Consider the following 21,109-nt stretch of genomic DNA (forward strand, 5'->3'; position numbering starts at 1 on the left):
GTCCCAGTCCGAGAAAAGGATGGAAGGATCCTGTTCATATGGACCTGTCGTCAGACAGAACACTAAATAAAAAAAGTTACTCTCTGTGGGAGAAATTCATAGTTTATTAATGTGAAAGAAAGTTAAGCAAAGACTGTTATTTACACTTTGCAGAATAAATTACCTATTTTCCCACTTTCGAGATGAACTATTAATGAATTCTAAACAAAGCCATTCCGTCGTATTAGTAAGGCGAGGAACAGAAATGCATATACATCTTAGCCGGAGAACCTGAAGAGAAGTGACCATTTGGTAGATCTAGGCACAGATGAAAGAATAATATTAAAATAAATAAATAAATAGTAAAGAAATTTTTTGGGGTCATCATCTCGCGACCCGAAATGTGATTGGAGCGGCCTGCCGGGATTTTTTTTTTGGGAAATTACGACATTTATGTTTGACTGCAACTATCGCTGTAAGCTCATGTTCAAAAATTAATTTACGAAATTTGGTTTTTCAAATACCTCAGTGGGCTAGTGCTACAGTAAGTTCGTCAAGAGATGGCGCAGCTGTAGCAGCAGCGAAGTTCATCATGATAAAACAGGCTTCTGCAATATCGACTAATTTACATATTACGACTTCAGACTGCGCTGCTGTCTCATCTCGCACACATTTGATTTTGTATTTATAAACTTCGGGTGGTAAGACTGTATTATAATTGCAACATGATATGAAAATAAACGAGTTATTTGATTCGGGATAATTCTTTTGTGATTTTGATTATGACCAAAATGCGAAGAAGTCTCTGGTCGTTTATCTTCACGCTGTGAAGGTGTGTGGTGGAGTGGAGGTGATGTGGATGAATGGAATCGCTGCTGTCCATCAGATGGAAGTCTGGGTGAAACCCATAACGGATCTGGAAGCGATGGAAAAATAATCCGTGTCGAGAATCGAACCCCAGTAATCCAGCACGCAGCCTAATCTGCATAATAAAAACAATTTTTACGCCTGTGATACCTTTTCAAGCAAAATATGAAAGTTGAGATATCAAAACGAAAATGATGTCTGCAAAGACGTACTCCTTCGGGTACGCCGACATTCCAAAGGCGTTTTTCACATCGGTCTGATCCCAGCCATTCTTGGACCAATCTCATTGTTCCGTCTTAGACTATTCTTGTCCTGATGTGTGAGCTAATCATTGTTGCCCGACAATTTCTTCAAAGAATGATCACAGTTTTTGCCTTAATGCGATTCATTGTCACGTTCTTTCGGAATAATGTGTTCTAACAATGGAAGTTGTTTGATCCCATTGTTGCCTATTGGGTTTCAACTATGAAATTAATTTTCGGACCTCATTGTTGCATAACAGTGGGAGTTTTCGGACCCCATTGTTGCATAACAGTGGGAGTTTTCGGACCCCATTGTTAAATGTGTTCCGTTTGTACGCGAGTGTTATTAACCGTGCGTTGGTCTGCTTTCAGGGCGTCTTGGTGGAAGAAGTGGACGAAGGTCAGCCATGCCTCACGTGTCGCGAGAAATGTTCCGGGTTCACGCCCCACTTGTGGAGGTGAGTACAAGGCTTCTTTTTATGCTGGGGCTCCCTTATATAAGACGCCGTATTACGCTGGACGTACCCATGCATTAGACTCGCCAAAACGTCTGAGATATCGCCCCGGGTGGGGTTGCTTGTTGTCAGCACGATTTCAACCGTATGATGGATGGCTTGTGTTGGCCCCACAATGCATTAGTTGTCGTCAGGCTTTTAGTTGCTTGTCGTTAAAAGTGGCTGCGCTGTCGGAAGTGAGGTGTCGGGAAGACACATGGCGGGCCGGACGCAACTTTTATAAATACGTCGTCTAGCCCGTCGCCGTCGACACCCCAGTAAAATTACCGAAGGGAAGTTGGCGAGAAAGACGAAGAGAGGTTAAGGAAATTAAGAGAGAGGAGGAAGGACACATAAAGAAACAAGGCAAGATGGATAAAAGATATGTTTAAGCCCACAGAACAACTTAACTTCCTTACTTTGGGTTTGGACGAGTAGCGAGTCGGATTTGAAGCCCGAACTAAGGACCCTCACATCTCTTCTACCGCTATGTAGCCGGAGTCAAGCCGGACCCAGCACTCCGGTGTGTGTCTCTGTCATATTCGTGGACAGCAAAGGGAAATTAATGGTTTCGTTTAGAAATACATTCAAAATTTTGGTCGGGAAACCTGATGGGAAGAGGCCATTTGAACCCAGCGGTAACTATATGTACCACAACCAGTAACTCTGCCTTTCGTATTTGCTTCGTATGTTTCTAAGAACAAACAGCGATCACGTCCTTAGACGGCGTTAAGAAGTTTGATCTTTGTGATGGTGAAGTGATGTGTTTTCTTCGCGGTAGGAACTGAATTCTTAAATAATATTTGTACGAGCTTCGGCTGCAAAGAGTTAATGCACCGACAAGACATTTTAAGCATTAATTTTTGCGAAGAATTAATTAATCAACTGATGTAATGGCGGCTTCGTGAACTAATCAGCTAATAAGCTATACATACAGCCTTGAATTAGAGAGGTCACTCCATGCCCAGACAGGGAATTGCATGCATATCAGTGGTTACGTTCGCACACGCCGGTAATTCCTTGAAGCCACGCTCTGCTACGTTCTCAAATTGTTTTACGTGTCGTTTGATCCTGAACTTGTTCTGCTTTAAATAATTTATTAAGTTGCACATACTTTTTAATGGACCTGTACGCGTGACGTAGACAAGTAGCGTATTGTTTCTGGCCTTCACCTCAGTCAAGTGCCTAATTGTTGATTACACCATCTCCAGTTAATTACACGAAGACGAATTAATTTTAACGAAACTTTTAACATTCCGATTTTAGAAATGTTTACACGAATTTTTTGTGGAACACAGTGCTGCCAGGTTGTACAGTCTTTATTTTGCAAACATGGAACGCAGGCTTTTGAAATAATTGAGGCTAATTTTAGAAGCCAGTGCTCCCACATCCTTACAAGATTTAATATTTGTTATAGACGGCGCTCTGATGAGAAGTACGATGTGAACATCTTACGTACATTCAAGAACATTTTTTTCATTTGTTTGAACCGCGTGTTAATGACATTATTACATGTTGAAATTGGCTGTAAAATGGATAAACTTTTCACAACTACGTTTAAATATACAGTCATTTTAGCTAAAGCTTGTCTAAATAACCATTACGACGATCAACTGGTTATGGATGCTGATCTTTGTGACGGAGAAGTATCGTGTTAAATGTTTTTTTACAGACTTTATCATCGTCTAAGTGTTACTAAAATGTCAGCGTTTCGGAGGTTTGTTATGCTTACGTCTTCAGGTGAAAGGCCCAGGTCTGAGATTATTTCAACCACGGGGTACAACCTATTAGGCTTTTGGTTGTCACATGAAGACGGAGAACTGCCTTCAAAACTCCCTCGCAAGGTTATTGTCAGAATTCAGAATTCAGCACGAAAGACCCTCATTAGTTCATCTCTTGCTTCATTTCTCATTGATCTACCTTCTTCACGAAACCTACCTTTGACAGAAGGACGAGTGGGCACTGCCTGGGAACCTTCATAGCCGGCAGCTTCTCCCTTTTTCCCGCGTTAAATGTACTTTCTCCCGATTTTCTCATACATTCTGTTCTGTCTTGTTCATTCATCGCCAAAAAGGGATAAATGTTTTGTTGAATGAGGTGTATAAAATGACTGGCGTTGGTGGAACGAGGTCGCATGTTATAAACTGCTAATTATAGTGAGTTGATTTAACGTTTATTAATTAAACGGAAGTTTGTACGGCATTCAATTAGCAATGTAAACTTTACGAAGTTCTTTGTGCGGGTGGCAAACGTTTGTCTCTTGGTGGGAGCGCCTTTAAAAACACTCGGTACCGAAACATTCAGAATGCTGATGCACTTTTATAACTTTTGACGGGCTAGTATTTTATATGTTAAGCATTTAATGCAGCGCGAAGTACCGCCTAATGACGATTAAGTAAACAGTTTATGGTAAGAATTAAGTCTGGTCACATGGATTCACATTACTCACGAAGAACGAATTTAACTCTGAAATTATCGGCGCATATTTTAAAAATTTCTATGTAGTGACGCAGGTTTTGTAATTAAATTAGTCATAAGAAATGGTTATATCAAGAGACCGGAGGACAAAGGTTTGATTCCCTGTAGGGGCAAGATAAGTGTCTACTAGCTACCTCTTCTGGACGAGCTCTGGGGACCACCCAGCGTCGTATCCAATTTGTACTGTGGGCTGTGGTTAAAACTGACTCAGCGTGAAGCTAACCGCTCATCTCCATCTGATACCACAGTGAAGAATGAATGAAGCTATCCCTTTACTCCTCCATACGTTTATATGCCGTTTGAAGCTAGCTGATCACTGTACATACCATCTGCTTTATTATGCACTGAATCTGCGTACAGACCACATTGTGTATTTATGCATTTCTTATGTTTCTCAGAATAAACAGCGATTATTTCCTTAAACAGCGTTAACCAGTTGATCTTTGTAATGGTAAAGTGCGGTGTTTTCTTCGCGGTACGGTCTGAATTCTTAAATATTATTTAGACGGGTTAATAGACTCTCATTATAGGTTTCGTGTGATTCTCAGAATAAACAGCGATTATTTCCTTAAACAGCGTTAACCAGTCGATCTTTGTAATGGTAAAGTGCGGTGTTTTCTTCGCGGTACGGTCTGAATTCTTAAATATTATTTAGACGGGTTAATAGAATCTCATTATGGGTTTCGTGTGATTCTCAGAATAAACAGCGATTATTTCCTTAAACGGCGTTAACCAGTTGATCTGTGTAATGGTAAAGTGCGGTGTTGTCTAGGATACTGCTGTACGCCTGGTCTTTTAAGTTGACATCCCCAGAGTCCGGGACGGCACGATCACTCTGTTCTGAAGGTTGTTTTGTGTTCTTCTGAACATTAGCGTTTGCCCTTGTGCGCTCTCAGTCATCCATCCGGCAGATCCGGGAAGTGTCAACTGATTTCCATATCTGGAAACTGCAGTACGCCTCCAGTTGGCGCTAGGTGCGCTGCTGTACCAGGGGCCTAACCCCTTTTCGGTCATCGGTATTCGTAATGACCGTTTACCTGAACACTAATAGCTTTTGCTGACGAAAAATATATTTCTTTTTCATTTCATTTTATTTGTATTTGTGTCTGGAGAGAATTTTTTGATGGTGGCGATGAACGTTCCGGTAATAAGCATGGTGTTCATTGAACTACCGAATAAATTAACTGTTTGTTCTTTGCACTATTGGGGTTTATAAATAGACCCTACAATTTTTTAATTTTCAGATATTGAACTTTCATGAATAAATATTTATTTGTAATGCGTCACGTGATTCGTGAGGCGATTAATTCAAAACTCGGCTCGTTTCTGTTTGGCCTTGCCGAACGAGCAAGTGACACGAGAGACGTTTAACCACTTGTCACCTCCCTGAGGAAGTTCTTGGATCTCTTCCCGGAAATGTGTGCTAGACCGCTAGTGAGGATGGGTTGCTGAATCTTTATAACCCATTGGTTAGCATGTAACAACTTTTCAAGTGTTAAGTATCGCCTGTTCATAGAACCCACGAGTTGTGACGGATCTGTTTGTTAGTTGGTCTAAAATTATTCCCAACAAGCAAAGGTTATCGTATTTTTATCAACAAACTGTTGTTATACAAAATTATAATACATCTAAATATCAGTCGTCGACAATTACCACCTAAAAAGTTCATTATTCCCACATATTTGAAAATTCTAAGATTACTGCGCGCAGTCGCCATGTTTTATTTTACCTCCCTAAAGAAATTCGCTAACACAGACCACATTTTTTCAGAGATATACCACATGAAACTTTCAGGATCTTATTTAGTGACGCTTTCAGTAACTCAGTCTATAATCTTCGAAATACAGGATGATTAGCGAATAATAACTTGGCTAACATGTGAAAGGAAGCGGCCGTGGCCTAATTTAAGCTGCTATCTCGGCATTTTCCTACATAAAAATTCAATCGGGATTGCCGGTCTCCGCTCAGGGATTTGAATCGTCGGAATGCTATCCAGTGTAGCACAACGTTCAATTAAAATGTTTCGAAAAATCATGAGGTCGGTAACTGCAGCCGGCTGCAGTGACACCGACGCCCACCTGCTGACATCATCACTACCTGGCGCGTTGAGAATCCTAATATGGCACACAGCATGACGCATCCACGCTGAGATCTTCTGTGTCCTGCTGCCTCAAACTTTGGTCCCTAGACCCGTCGCCCCCTTTAGGATCATTTCCATAATTAAAACGTCCTGTTTGCTGTGTCTGCTTCGTGCCATCCATCAATATTTGGCCACAGTTTTAGCCTAAAGTCCTTTAAGAAAAAGGACATTTGCAATAATGTCTGCTTGTGTGTCCTTCATTTAACCTCTGAACCTTTTAGGCCGATTTTGAGGAAATTTAGTATGAACGTTATGCCACTTGAGGTCATCACAACTTAATGATATGACGTTCAATGCAATTGTTAATAGGATAATGGCGGACGCGCGAACTTCTGAAGTGGGAGCGACACTGTGGTCTCTTAACGTCCAGTCCTGAAGTAGATCTTCAGAAAATATGTGACATTTTCTGAGGTGATTATTGTTTTGTTGAATATTAAACATTGCCATCGTTAGAAAAATATTTTTTAGCTTTCAGTCTGATATATATGACAGGGCATTGGAACGTGAACTTTCGTATTAAGACATTATAAACGCCCGTACTGATGAAAAAAAATGTTTTGTAATTCAACCTAAATACACCACCCGCTTTAAAAATCAGTAACTCTTCATTTTGTATTTATAGGTTCCGTATGATTCTCACTGTAAACAGCGATTATTTCCTTAAACAGCGTTAACCAGTTGATCGTAGTAATGGTGAAGTGTGGTGTTTTCTTCGCGGTACGGACTGAATTCTTAAATATTAATCAGACGAACTATGATTCTCAATGTAAACAGCGATTATTTCCTTAAACAGCGTTAACCAGTTGATCTACGTAATGGTGAAGTGTGGTGTTTTCTTCGCGGTACGGACTGAATTCTTTAATATTAATCAGACGAACTATGATTCTCAATGTAACCAGCGATTATTTCCTTAAACAGCGTTAACCAGTTGATCTTCGTAATGGTGAAGTGTAGTGTTTTCTTCGCGGTACGGACTGGATTCTTATATATTATTTGGTTACGTGTTGTGTGGGTTCAAACGATTTCGTTCGTCTCATTGTTGCAAATCAGCTGTTAGCTGCGTCACGTCTGTTGTGATGGGTTAGTTCGCTCTGGAGCTGAGAGGAGGTTTCGCTCCGAAAAGCTATCTTTATTCACTCTACATTAATAGCTACAGGCTACTTTTCCTGTGCCCAAGATCTATTGTACCCGCTCATGCAGTGAGGTTGCTCGCCTCGCAACCGCCACATCGTGTCTGGGCCACTGATTCCGGGTTTAGAACTTACTCCGGATCGCTCCTAAGGTTCATATTTTAAAACTCTCAGTATAATCCATTAATAATAGCAGTAATAACAATTACAACAACTAATGACGGAGAAAACCCATTTTGATTGATACTTGTCACATAGAAGTTTCTTAGCCAAACTTGAATAGTCCATATTAGAGCAACATAAAGTATTTTGACGGAAAATAAGTCAATACGGAACATAGAAAGTGTGTGTATGTGGGAGGATAATATTAAAACGGATATTAAAGAACTAGGAATGTGGCTGTGGGTTACGTCATTTGAAAGCAGCTGAGAAACTATCAGCTTTTCAGAAATAACTCTGCTTCATGGAGTTTTATTATTCTGTGATTCGATTTTGGTACGCGAAACCCGTGACATGTCAGTGGTAACTATACGCACCACGTGTTTATGACAGGGATATTTGCCTAAATAGTATTAACCAGCTGATCTCTGTAATGATGAAGTGTTGTGTTTTCTTCGCGGTACGGACTGAATCCTTAAATACCATTTGGACGAGCTTCGGGTTTCAGATGCTTGAGTTGCCTTTGGGTTCGTATTTCTTACGAATATCCCGAGGTCCCTGCTTGGTATCCTGGTCACAGCATCGCGTGGATGGCTGACCGCGTCTTACGTACTGCTGTTGACTTGTGTGAGTGTTCGGAAGAAGCTTCCTAGTTTGTGGGGTGCAAGAGATGAGATCGGCCTGTGCCAGAATGAGGAGAGACGACATGAGATGATGATTGTGCAGCTTAGTGGAGTGGGTGACTCATAGTTTTGTGTGTGCATGTGTGTTGTACAAGCCACAGTGAAATTGTGTGCCAAACAGAACTTTTAAATGTAACTCATTAACAGTGAGTAAATTCAATTGTGTATTACGCCTTTGTAATAGCAAGTTATTAGTTGTAGAATTTATCTACGGGAAAGAAAATTTCTAAGACGGCGTCAAACGCTTTTGAATTTTAATATTTTAACGTAATTTAAGTCTCATAGGATGTGAAGTGGAAATATTAATTGGTGTTCAGGTGTTACTACATCATTACATAGTAGGTTCAAATACTTTTAATAAACGTGACTTTATAAATTATAATTTTTAAAGTTATAACATGATTTAAATACGTTTCCATTAACATACTTATATGCCTTAGTTTAGTAAAAAAAGTTAGCAGACTAAAACAGCTTCATAAAGAACTACTTTTTTTTACAACTGTTGGTATATTTAAGTGAATTTTCAAATATTTTAAATGCGTTTTTGCTACTATTAAATTGTCTCGTAATTAGCTGCATAAATCAATGTGGAGACGTGTGATATGTTTTGATTTGTCAAGAGACTGTAATGGGATAATACGAGGTACGTATCACAAGATATTTATGAAATTTGGCATGTAATTTTAATATTTTAACTCTTTTAAGGTCTAATGGTTTCTCTATGCTTCACATCCTTTGACATTAACCAACTGTACATTTTATTTACGAGGTGTGGAGTTATAAGAATAAACAGCGATTTTTTCTTAAACAGCGTTAACCAGTTGATCTTTGTAATGGTGAAGTGTGGTGTTTTCTTCGCGGTACGGACTGAATTCTTAAATATTAATCAGACGAACTATGATTCTCAGTGTAAACAGCGATTATTTCCTTAAACAGCGTTAACCAGTTGATCTTTGTAATGGTGAAGTGTGGTGTTTTCTTCGCGGTACGGACTGAATTCTTAAATAATATTTGGACGAGATTCCACTTCAGTGGATGAAATGCGCGTTGGTGTGTTGAACTGTCTTGAGTGTTTTTCTGAAGTATGTTACTTCTCTTTAAAGTTTGTGACATTGTCCTCGTTTCGAGGGCTGTCAGCTGTTCTCCTTTGACAGCGCCCTACAGAATGATGTGAAACTGAACACATCTCACTTTATTACAGAACGCCGGTTATCTCATAGGTCCCTCCGTGTTTATCTTTTGCTTTGAAGTCGCTTTCTGTAGAAATGTTAAATGTTTGAAGGAAACAGAATGGTCGTTGTGGATTGGAGAATAACAACTTACCCGAATAAACTGTGCAGAATTCATTGCTCACGGCGTGTCATATCCTTTGCGTGTGCGATGTTAATAAATCCTAGGAGCAAAACATTTATTTCATTTGGAACCCTGGACTGTATGCATCATTTATTTCGTGAGTGTGTATCTGCACACTTATAAAATTTAATAAAACTGGCTGATGTATTTTTTTTTGTAACAAAATAACCTTTCTGCTTTTCTTCAGCGCGTGCTTTTGGTACATAGACACTTACCAGGCTTTGAAAATATTCTCCGAACCATTAATTAGCACAGGGATGCACAAAGCCCAGATCATAAACGTAGAAATTATGGCTCGCGGTCCGCCCTGTGGCAGTGTTCGTTACGTTAATGTTGCGACGAGCCGAGACTTTCTTGTTGTGAAAATGGGTCTCGCATCTTTGATCACCCCCTAGATGATACGTACGTGAATATGTAGCAGCTGTAGAATGATACTGACAGGAGAAACTCGGAGAAAAACTTGTCCCAGTGCCACTTTTGTCCACCACAAATCACACATGGACTGCCCTTGGCTCGAACCGGGGCCCGAGAAACCTGAGGCGAACTGCCTGAGCTGTGACACGGCCATTGCTAATGTCAATAAGGGATGATTCATGTTAATATATTTCTTATGCGAAAAATACGATTGTACATGTAAAGTAAATTTCAGGTTCCGTTGTACAAGATCGATCTCTGGAACTTGGAATTAAAAAGTCGAGTTTCGATTCTTCACTATCGAATTATCGCATCTTAACATCTCGAGGACACCAGTTTCGGATTAACTAACTAATGTAATTTCAAACGAGAAGTCTTGATTCCTTGTGATATTTCAGGTTCTCACGGCATCGAGATTGAAGATGTCTCTCTTCTGTATCGTTGCACCGTGTAGTCTTGCGTAAGTTTGCCGACGTTTCGGAAGTTACTCGGAGGTAGGAAGTACCTATGAAATGTCAGTAAATTTTGTACCAGACTCCACAAGATAGACGTATTCATATTCACCGCGTGGGAACCTAAAATATCACTTAAGTTAACGCAAAATTGCCATCGGTTGAAGCAAGCCTTAATTGACATTATAACAACCGTTTCATTGTGGAAGTGTTCTGGGTGAGGGTGGGGTGGGGGAGGGGGGGGGAATTCGTCTGACCGTCCGCTTCTCATGCGTTGCAGACGCCAATCTTGCAAAGCAAATCTGTTCTAAATTACACCCGTATGTTTGGCAACAGTTAACAGTGTATATAATTACGGACGATAACAACTTTGGAATTATAAAGCGCCCTGTGTTTCAGACAGGCGTGGTTTATGTGTCGATGCGAAGGCAGTTTTTCTTCCGTTCTGATTTCACAGCTTCACAAGGGATGGTTCTATAGTGTTTGTTTGTACTGCCTAGTTTTCTCGGATGTCCAAATTTGACACAGATGACTAAGAGTTTCTTGGATTCCGTCAGCTTATCTGACACGAACTCTGTTGCAGCAAACGGTGGCCACAGACGAGGGCTTCCTGTCCGGGCCTTTTGGTGCCCTCGGAAGGGTCTGCAGTAGCAGATTCTTAAACTAAAGATTGAATACTAAACACCTCTGTTATACAAATTACAATAACATGTTTGATTACGCTTAATTTAAAATGTAAATGTCAACGTATAAAACGTTCTGGTTCAGATAACGTAACAGTCTTCTGTTATGACGTGTTTGAAGGTAAAAGGGACGGAGGAAAGGAATGAGAAAGGAGGGAGAAAGGTTGACTTACGGAAGGGATAGAGGAATACAAGAATCGAAGAGGGGGATTAAGTTCCGAATTTTATAGCGATATTTGTTCTTAGAGGTATTTGATAATATAAATAAAATTACAAAATCCAGTATTGAGTCAGTGGCTAGTCACGTCTTTAAAAAGACAGAGTAAAAGTCGAGAAGTTTTTTAGTCATTGACTTTTCAGTAGTAACGCCCTGTAGACTTGGAAGTAAAAACCGACGTTTCGGAGTAAAATAGATCTGCTGATTCCGTCTACAGCCCCAAACGAGAGACTTCGTGATTTATACAGATCAATTATTATTATTATTATTATTATTATTATTATTATTATTATTAAGTGTTCTGTCTTACGACAGGTCCATTGCTCTGCCCAAAAAGAGCTCTCCAGTTATCCCTATTCTCGGCTTCTCGCTTTAATTCCTGGACAGATCAATTACTGCTGTTAAAATATAGAATTGTATGAGACTGAGATGGGCTGGGCATGTAGCTAGCATGTAATATAGGCGTACAAGGATTGCGTACAGAATTTTGGTTGGGAAACTTGATGTAGAATGTATGTTTAGAAGGGTGTGTGTGGAGGTGGTGTAAAATGTTGGGCTCTGAGATAAGCCTCTTTCGGCCTCCGGTTCCGCGACAACATTCTTAGTTTTCGATAGTTAAGGTGCGATTGAAAGCTACTTTAGTCATTTTAGCGTAAATGTAGTGGTTTTATATAAGACGGCATAAAATCTGTTTACGTGATCGTAATTGTTTTTCAGTTGTTTATTAACCCACGTCTTTCTTGAAGTTGCGATGACGAATAGCAGAATAGGTAGACATATTGGAAATGCGGGAATCCTAAAATATTTATGGTAGGCGTTCTCTGTGTGTTGATATAATCTTTTTTTTTCACGTGATTGGTTACCACTGATCTTATTTTATAAGCCCGCAGATCCGCCAATATGGAGTGGGCGCGTGTGTTATGTGTTTGTGTATGGATGTATGTATGCATACCAGGAACATTAAAAAAGGTAAAGGTAATTTAGTTTCCCTCAAATGTTCTTGGTAGCACTGAAGAAATGTGCTGAATATAAACAGCGGAGAATTTTCGTGTTTCTGTCTGTTTTTTTACGTGTTTTAGTGTTGGTATTTTTTGTTATATACATTTAACGTAATTACTCCATTGAAAAAAATTTAATAAAATAGGAGCATCGATCTGTAATCGGATTTTATTCTGTGGTCGGACAGCGTAAAAATGAGTCGATTTTGCGGAATTGGGAAGTTTTGTGAAGAAGAGGAAGGTTTACGAATGGGCGGAATTATTTCGCTTTTTAATGCCAGCAGCCATCATATTTCTATTGCCAATTTTTCCGAAAAAAAAGCATCTTAATGAAACTGATAGGCATACTTTTGTAAGTTATTGACATAATTGTCATACAGAGCTTGCGGTCCTGAGCTTCTTAAGTTCTGTTCTTATCTGCAAACGAGATCTCCCTCTCCCTTTTCTAAAGAGACGGAAAAGAAAAATTGTTTCTACAGAAGGTTGGAGACATTTAGACCAAACTTCTTCTCTTCTGCCAGTGCAAAACAACCGGCCATTAAGGCTTTGACACTTAGTGGTAACTATATGTACCACAAAATTTAACATATATTACCTCTGCGTTTTGTTTACAGATTGTATTGATTTAATTTGATTCTCAGTGTAAACAGCGATTATTTCCTTAAACAGCGTTAACCAGTTGATCTTCGTAACGGTGAGGCGTTGTGTTTTCTTCGCGGTACGGACTGAATTCTTTAATATTAATCAGACGAACTATGATTCTCAATGTAAACAGCGATTATTTCCTTAAACAGCGTTAACGAGTTGATCTTCGTAACGGTGAGGCGTTGTGTTTTCTTCGCGGTACGGACTGAATTCTTTAATATTAATCAGACGAACTATGATTCTCAATGTAAACAGCGATTATTTCCTTAAACAGCGTTAACGAGTTGATCTTCGTAACGGTGAGGCGCTGTGTTTTCTTCGCGGTACGGACTGAATTCTTTAATATTAATCAGGCGAACTATGATTCTCAATGTAAACAGCGATTATTTCCTTGAATTGCGTTAACCAGTCGTTCTTTGTAATGGTGAAGATAAGTGTTTTCTTCGCGGTACGAGCTAAATTCTTAAATATTATTTAGACTCAGTAAGAGATTAATAATTTTCTCTCCTACTGCACTTTCAATTATATATGTTATTTTTCTTCATTTCTGTGTTCATCTCTTCTCTTCAAATTGCCCAATTCCGAATGAGAGACCGAGTGACTCTTAATAAAAGGGGCGAGGTAAAATAAGGGAGAACATTGGCATTTGACTTGTTAGACTTGAGATTTAGATGGAGTACGGAAGGAGACTGTGTTAAGGACAGACGGAATTACTACTGCATCTCAGCTGAACATCCGTATGAAGAAGATTCTTTCTTCAGAGGCGTGTTTAAGACATGCCACCCTGTAATCGCTGCATCACTTCACATTTAGACGTTAGGTGGGTGGCCTGTGTTGACAGGCGTAGCCTGCATCAGGTTTCGCTTTCATTGTTTGCAATAGTTGCTATTAAAATAGACCTGCTTTAATCTGGACTGTGTTAGTGACGTAATAAGTTAGCAGCTAGGTAATATAGGTGAGGATAGAGTGCAGGAATAGTTAGGACCTGGAACATCAACAGGTCACCTGTGTGATGCTGGTATCATATGAACGACGTGTATTAACCATTTGAAGCGTGGTGGTAACTATATGTACCATATGTCTAAGGTCATAGTTAGAAGGCGAAACTTTCTCTCCCGGTTGAAACTATCTGTCGCAAGAAATGACTGATTCAGGAAAACATAAGTAATGTATTAGCAGCTTTAAAAAACGAAAATTAATACGAAGATGTACGAAATAAGTTACATTTTAAAATGCTTGTTGTAGGAATGTGTCACCGGGCACAAAGTAAAGACTCTGAAAATTTATTTATACTCGTCATTACATACTATAAATAGATAAACGTTCATTGGCTGAAAGACTAAAAATTTCTACTGTTCTAAATTCATACCAAGGTCGCGTGTGCATGTTTAATTTTGGTAAGTATGATGCAAAGAACCTGACTAAAGCTATCCACGTGTTTGTTTGTTTGTAAGGCACACAGATGTCAGGTTTCGACTGATGCAATGTCTCTGTGTGCATTTGTTAATGTAACGTGTGAGTCAGTGAGCGGAAATGTATCTTCAGCATCATCAAATGATTGATTTGAAGCGCGAAGCTGGTCTTGATATTTAGACATACAGTCCGTACCGCAAAGAAAACACATTGCAAGGATCAACTGGTTAACGCTGTTTACACTCCGGGAAAAATGCAGAGTTTTTGACTGTTACAACAGGTGGTACATATACTTACCACTCAATTCATGTGACGCACCAAATAGATATCAGCCCGAATATATATATAAACTGAAGGTCGTTGCCACCAAAACCAAATGTAGACTTATAAGAGTATGCTGTAATAACATTTTATTTATTTAGTGTTCTGTGTGACGACAGGTCCATATGAACAGGATCCTTCCATCCTTTTCTCGGACTGGGACCTGTTCATATACGTTCTTGGCAGATGATCCAGAAGTGGTTTGCCATTGCCTTCTTCTGTGTGTGAATGGAGTAATTGTTGGGATGCCACGGAGGAAAACTCCGTGTTGCCTAGACCACGGCCTTGCCCAACACAAGTTATAAATTCGGGCACCGCCGGGAATCGAACCCGAGACCCCAGGATTACAAGGCCAGCGTTCAAACCGCTAGACCACCGTGGCTTTGTAATAACATACGGAGTGAAAAATATTAGACAAAATTATAAAACCCATGTCAGAATGTACACCTTATCTCACGAGGAACGTTAGAAATGTATATAAAGTTTTGGGTTGGATAGACCGAAGGGAAGAGACCAATAGGAAGACCTAGGAGTAGATGGCAGAACAATATTAAAATGTATTTAAAGGAAAATGGGGCGGGAGAATCAACGCTGGATTCATGGGATTCGGTTAGGGACCAATGGTGCAGTCACGTGGCCACCGGAAAGAAACTTCGGGTTTTACAAAAGGCAGGGAATTTCTCGACTAGGTGAGCGACTGTCAGTTTCTCGAGGACTCTCCTTCTTCATGTTGGATGGATATCTACTCTTGTTTCTTTCATTTTTTTGTCTCTGTTTTCGTGGTTTTCCCCAGGCAAACGCAGGGACTTTACCATAAAGTACACCACGGCCACTTCCTTTTCAATTCATTGCTGTTTAACCGCAGTGAACCACGAATTGCTGGCCGTTTAAATCGGAAGCCAACTTTCTCGTGCGTTTCCTCAGGCTTCGCTTGTCTTAATTTGACCGTCGTCATGGTGATTTCACTGTCGGATTAGTAACACGCAGAATGTGAGTAATTGCTTACATGTTGCGTAGTATTTATAGGGACAGGGACCTTGCTGTCTCCGGCCGCTGTCACGTCGTGGATGAAACGCAAATAGCTGTCGGTGGGCGAGAAACAGGTAGATTCTGTTGCTACCGAGAGGCAGAAATCTACTGTCAGCATCTTATTTGCTTTGGGGGTTTGTTCACTTGACAATCCTAGCGAAAGTGGCGTCACGAAGACTCGTGTCTATTCCTGTTAGCAACAGGGATAATTGGGGTCATCCCTGATGTTCCTCGCTGGGCATAATATGTGACCGGAATGCCCTTTTTGGTTGAAGTCCGCTTGCTGTTAAGGGATTTTGTACATTGTGGGATAATATTTATGAAACCGTTGCTGTCATATGTCAATAATATCGCCCTGATGATGGAGGCAGCAAAGTGATTTGAAACGTTGGTAAACGTCTACCAGATTACACGGCGGTACAACCCAGAAGACAGACATCTACGGACTCACCACCGTGAAAACCTCAAATTCTACTTAATTAAATTGTTTTTTTTTTTAAGTTTTCTGTCCGTTTTACACTCGTTCAGGAACGTAAACCCCCCCCAGTTATAACATTGCGCTTATGAGAAATAGCGACTCGCTTATCAAAGTTTCACTTCGGAGCGGGACCTGCGTATTCTGAAGTAGACGAGGCTTCTGCTGTAATTGTTTTGAAGTGAAACGAAATACATGCTCGTATATTCATTCATACACACATCTGTTATAACCATAATGAAAATACACACGTCACTTATCGTTTAGACTGAAAGATAGATGTAAAACGATGGTACAATCATTTCCAGTTCAAAACGAAGCATCCTGAAGAGCTTACATTCGTATCTTTATTTGCAACCATCTGTTATTATTATTATTATTATTATTATCATCGTCATCGTCATCGTCGTCTTTGCTTTCATACAAACCTGTCTCAGTAATTTTTGTTTCATAAAATCTTTTTCAGCAGGAAACAATTTTATTTTATTATTTTTATAAATAGGCTGTCTAGAAATACTCCCCTGATATGTAGGCACACTGCCAGACGTTTCGTATCCCAATAATCAAATATACTTCTCTGTTATTTACGTAATGTGGGCCATGTTGAGGCTTAGTGCCATGTTGGCATTAGCCGGTTTTTCTACGAGGTCTGGGGTTTTAATCCCGACGACAAATTCTCTGTATAACGCAGGGTGGGCAACTTGCTGGTAACGAAACGTGCGATTCAGGACACGTGTCGTCTGCTATTTACACGTGGCGGAGGAAATTGTGAAAGTCGTGAGACGCTTTGTGTTTCAGATTCGCAGTTGGCAGTAATGCGTCTTTCTCCCGTTTAAGTTTCGATCTTACATTATTATATCCCATTAATGCGTAACCAATTAGCTAACTTGCTCAGCTAGTCAAGAAATTCCCGACGTTTATGGAGCCTGTGTTTACAATAACCCGCCACCGGGCTCGACCTTGAGCCAGATTAATCCAGTCCCCACCCCGCATTCCTATTTTCCCAAGATTCAATTTAATATTATCCCTCAAAACCGCCACGGTGGTCTAGCGATTAGAACGCTGGCCTTGTAATCCTGGGGTCTCGGGTTCGATTCCCGGCGGTGCCCGAATTTATAACTTGTGTTGGGCAAGGCCGTGGTCTAGGCAACACGGAGTTTTCCTCCGTGGCATCCCAACAATTACTCCATTCACACACAGAAGAAGGCAATGGCAAACCACTTCTGGATCATCTGCCAAGAACGTATATGAACAGGTCCCAGTCCGAGAAAAGGATGGAAGGATCCTGTTCATATGGACCTGTCGTCAGACAGAACACTAAAAAAAAATAATTATCCCTCAATTTCCTTGTAGGTTTTCAAATTGTCTCATCCCTCGAGGCTTACCAAGTACAATTTTGCACGCATTTCTTATTTCTTAAGTCCCCGCCCATTTCAGTATTTTCGAATTTAGCTTTCGAATAATGAATAGTGAAGAGTACAAACTGCGAAGCTCTTAATTTTGCGTTTTTCTCATGTCACTCTGTCCCTTACGTAATCACAGTTAATGAGAGAAACAGTGTCGAAGCAGGTTTCAGTAGTAATTCTAAAACTGAATAAATGTTTGAAAGGGATAAATTAAATGTGGAGTGGAAATAAGAGATGAATAGGGAATAAGTAATTCCACGTTGAATTTCAACGGGATTCTTCTTCCGTTAGTATGATTTAATGATGTTCCGAAGGCACATTCAGAGTTGACGGAAACGTCGAAAATGCCCTGTGTTCTATCGTCTAGAAGTAGGACACACGACCTTCTCTTCCTGATTCAAAAACTTTTTTTTTTTTCCCCTGCAGTCTTTCGTCATGTTTCTAATGTATAAAACTGTAGAAATAAATCTGTCAGTGAGTCTTAATAATTTTGATGTCTGTCTTGGCATACATTCAGCAGATGTAAATAAACGGTTCTTAATAACAAGGTATTGAAGAAGATGCAGTTCCTTGCAGTTACAAAGTTAGATTTCTTTTACACAGACACACACCAGACACTGTGTCATCGCAGGAATTCTTCGGAAGCTGAATCAAGCGTAAGGTCATTTTTCATTTACGTCTGTCCTACATTTCATTACGATAAAAAAGCCGCATTTACGTGTAGTGTTTTTTTTTCCTGTATCTTACAATATTAAAAAAAAGTAATAATGAGCTATGAACCCTACGAAGCAGAGTTCTTATTCAGGCGCTCAACAGCCATCTCGTCTGGAAAGTGTTTGTTTCAATGTTTACAAGGACCCGGTTACTAATTCCTTTCTCGACCGAAATCAATTCAGTCCATATCCTGATGATGAAGGCAGTAAGGACTTCGTAAACGTTTGTAAACTTCTGCCAGACTACAAGACAGCCATCTTCATACTCACCGCCGTGAAAACCTCAAATCCTACAATTATTTTACTTATTTTTCAAAGTGCCCACAGCTAAGGCAGGTAGAAGCTCCTGAAGGGATGGTAGAGTCTTTTAAGTATGCTGTGTTACGTTTACAGTGTTACCACACGGGAGGGAAATTTCATAACGTGAGTGAATAAATATAAAAACAAAAATCTCTCGTAAAAAGGACGCGGTGTAATTTGTGGAAACGATGTGCCTCAGAATAAATTATGGAGCTGGCTACCTACCAACTTTGAAATTACGTTCATAAAAATGTACCAATTGCGTTTCACGGCCAAGCTGTTTGCTTATCGCATTAACATTCGTTTTAAAATAAAAAAGTTTTAAACAAGTTAGAGACAGGAAGTGTTTAACATCGCACCACATCATCATTGTAACAACCCACACTTTTACGCACACCTACAGTAGACGTTTTGAAAGACCTGGACTCGATCCACAACCACCAGTTCTGAATCATGTTTTGAGAGACGTCAGATGAATTTTGTGTGTAAAGACGGACGCAGCCTCCAGCGACAGGATCTGACACTTTGCATTCTATCAGTGTGTCTTCGTGTCTGTTCTACTAGCCTCAGGTGTAAGTTTCTGTGTCTGCGTATGCTGCAAACCCGCAACAATTAGATGTTTTGTGGGTGTAGGACAATTACGGGGCCTCATAATTGTCTGTAGTTTGCGTATGTTTTAGTATAGAAAGTTGTAACAATGGCGAATTTGATCGTGTTTGATTACCTAATTACATTGTTTAATTTTTTGTTAAATGACAATTAGGATTCATTTTCGCTCTTATGGTTGCATTAGGATTTTTTTTGGGGGGGGCCACTGCACTTTGTTTCTTTTTAATTGGGAGACAAATTTGTTTAGATTTGAGGTTTTTACAGTGAAGATCTTCTGAGGTTTGCCGTCGTGTAGACTCTTTAGCAGCTGCTCACGAATGTACAGGGTGCTCCAAAACAATGTAGAGTTTGTAATTCAAAGTCAAGACCGTCTGAATCGATGCTGTTCTGTCAACAATCAGTTTGTGATAAACAATCGATCAGATACGTTTGTCCTTTTACATTGACTTTAAAAATGGTCGCGAAACAACCAGTAAGTGTCTGCTGTACAGTTAGGTTCGCCGATGTCATGTTAAACGGTCGTAAGTCCCAAAAAATTCAATCTAAACGTGATTACACTTTAATTGTAAGAAATAGAATTTCGATATCACGTTCATATTATCATGTTTGTATATTATTTTAAAAAGTGTTAATAAGATTTGCCCCTTCCCCTGGAAACTGTTGATAGTTCTAAATAACATACAGATCCTCACAGATGTGAACCGGTGTTAGGCGCCCGTTTAGTTCAGACACGTCAGAGATTGCTCAGTAAATATAGCAACGCCTGTCTCTGGCAGGAAACTTCCTCCCTGGACCAGCAGACTGGCACAGCTGCCCTTGTTTAAACCGTTTGAAGCCGCAGCTCGGCTGAATAATATTTAAGATTTCAGTCCTTACCGCAAAGAAAACACTACACTCTACCAGCCAGTCTGAAAAACTTATCTAAGTTTCATTACGGTGTTTACAAAAGCCCTCCAGCGTGTCCTGTCCTGTGCCATTTTAATCCAGCGCACACCATATTGTTCTCAGGACCATTTTAATATTATTCTCCCGTGCATGTCTACGTCTTCGAAGTGGTCTCTTCTGTTTTGGCTTTGGGACAATTTTGTGTACTCACTGATTTGTTTCTTGTGTGAGGTGTAAAGTTATCCTGACGAGAGACGGGACATTTAGCAAGGAAAACAGGGAACAAATTTTTGGATTTCAATGTTCTCAGGCACTGCCCACTCGTCATATTTAATACTTCAGTTTCTACCGTGAACTGGTTAACACGGTTTAAGGAAATAATCGCTGTTTGTTCTCATAATCGTAAGAAACACATAAATACACTCTGTGAGCTAAGTGAAGAATTGCTGATTGTTAAAGCATATGGTACATATAATTACCACTGGGTTTTGAAGAGTTAAAACTTTCATGCTGATGTTGAATGTTACCTTGGGCGTGGCTCGCCGAGTTTCACCTTGACTTACTTTGCATGTGACGGCCCACAGAACACGTGAATCTTGTCTCTTGTTGTACATTCACGTGTTTATGCATCGGAAATTCATTTCTTGCCCTGTAAAATTAGTGCAAAACCAGTTTAAGATACACATGAACTAGTCTGACCTTTGACCTTTAACCTTTAACCTAGGAATCCATAGAAACTGTTGTGACCAAGGTACCTTAGAAATTCATTACCAAGTCAGACCCCCCTGAAAAGAGTCCCCTTTATTGTTGTCCGATTTTAACCAAACTTGGAATGTATGTTCGTATTTTAGTAAAACTCCCGAATGTAAAATTTAATGAAGATCCATTCAGCCGCGGATGGAGTGATATGGTTTGGTCAGGATCCGCTTACGTGTGTGCTGTTGTGAACAAGGTGACGAACATTCGGACTACACGTAATTCGGGGAGCGTGTTGACTAGGTGAGCGACTGTGAGCGTCTTGCGA

General features: G+C 40.0%; 1 protein-coding gene across 2 annotated transcripts in view; it reads left to right on the plus strand.

Annotated features, from left to right (window-relative positions):
- Positions 1 to 21,109, plus strand: part of Lmpt (four and a half LIM domains protein limpet) — a 147,425-nt gene that overhangs the window by 29,897 nt on the left and 96,419 nt on the right. For both annotated transcript variants that reach the window (XM_022061673.2, XM_022061671.2), the window contains exon 2: positions 1,461 to 1,546. In XM_022061673.2, coding sequence (XP_021917365.1) covers positions 1,461 to 1,546 — 86 coding nt within the window. The remainder of the gene's footprint in view (positions 1 to 1,460; positions 1,547 to 21,109) is intronic.

Source organism: Zootermopsis nevadensis, unplaced genomic scaffold, assembly GCF_977971745.1.
Source record: "Zootermopsis nevadensis isolate Lab colony 2312 unplaced genomic scaffold, Znev_1.0 Znev_ptg000061l, whole genome shotgun sequence".
Taxonomy (NCBI): Eukaryota; Metazoa; Arthropoda; class Insecta; order Blattodea; family Termopsidae; genus Zootermopsis; species Zootermopsis nevadensis.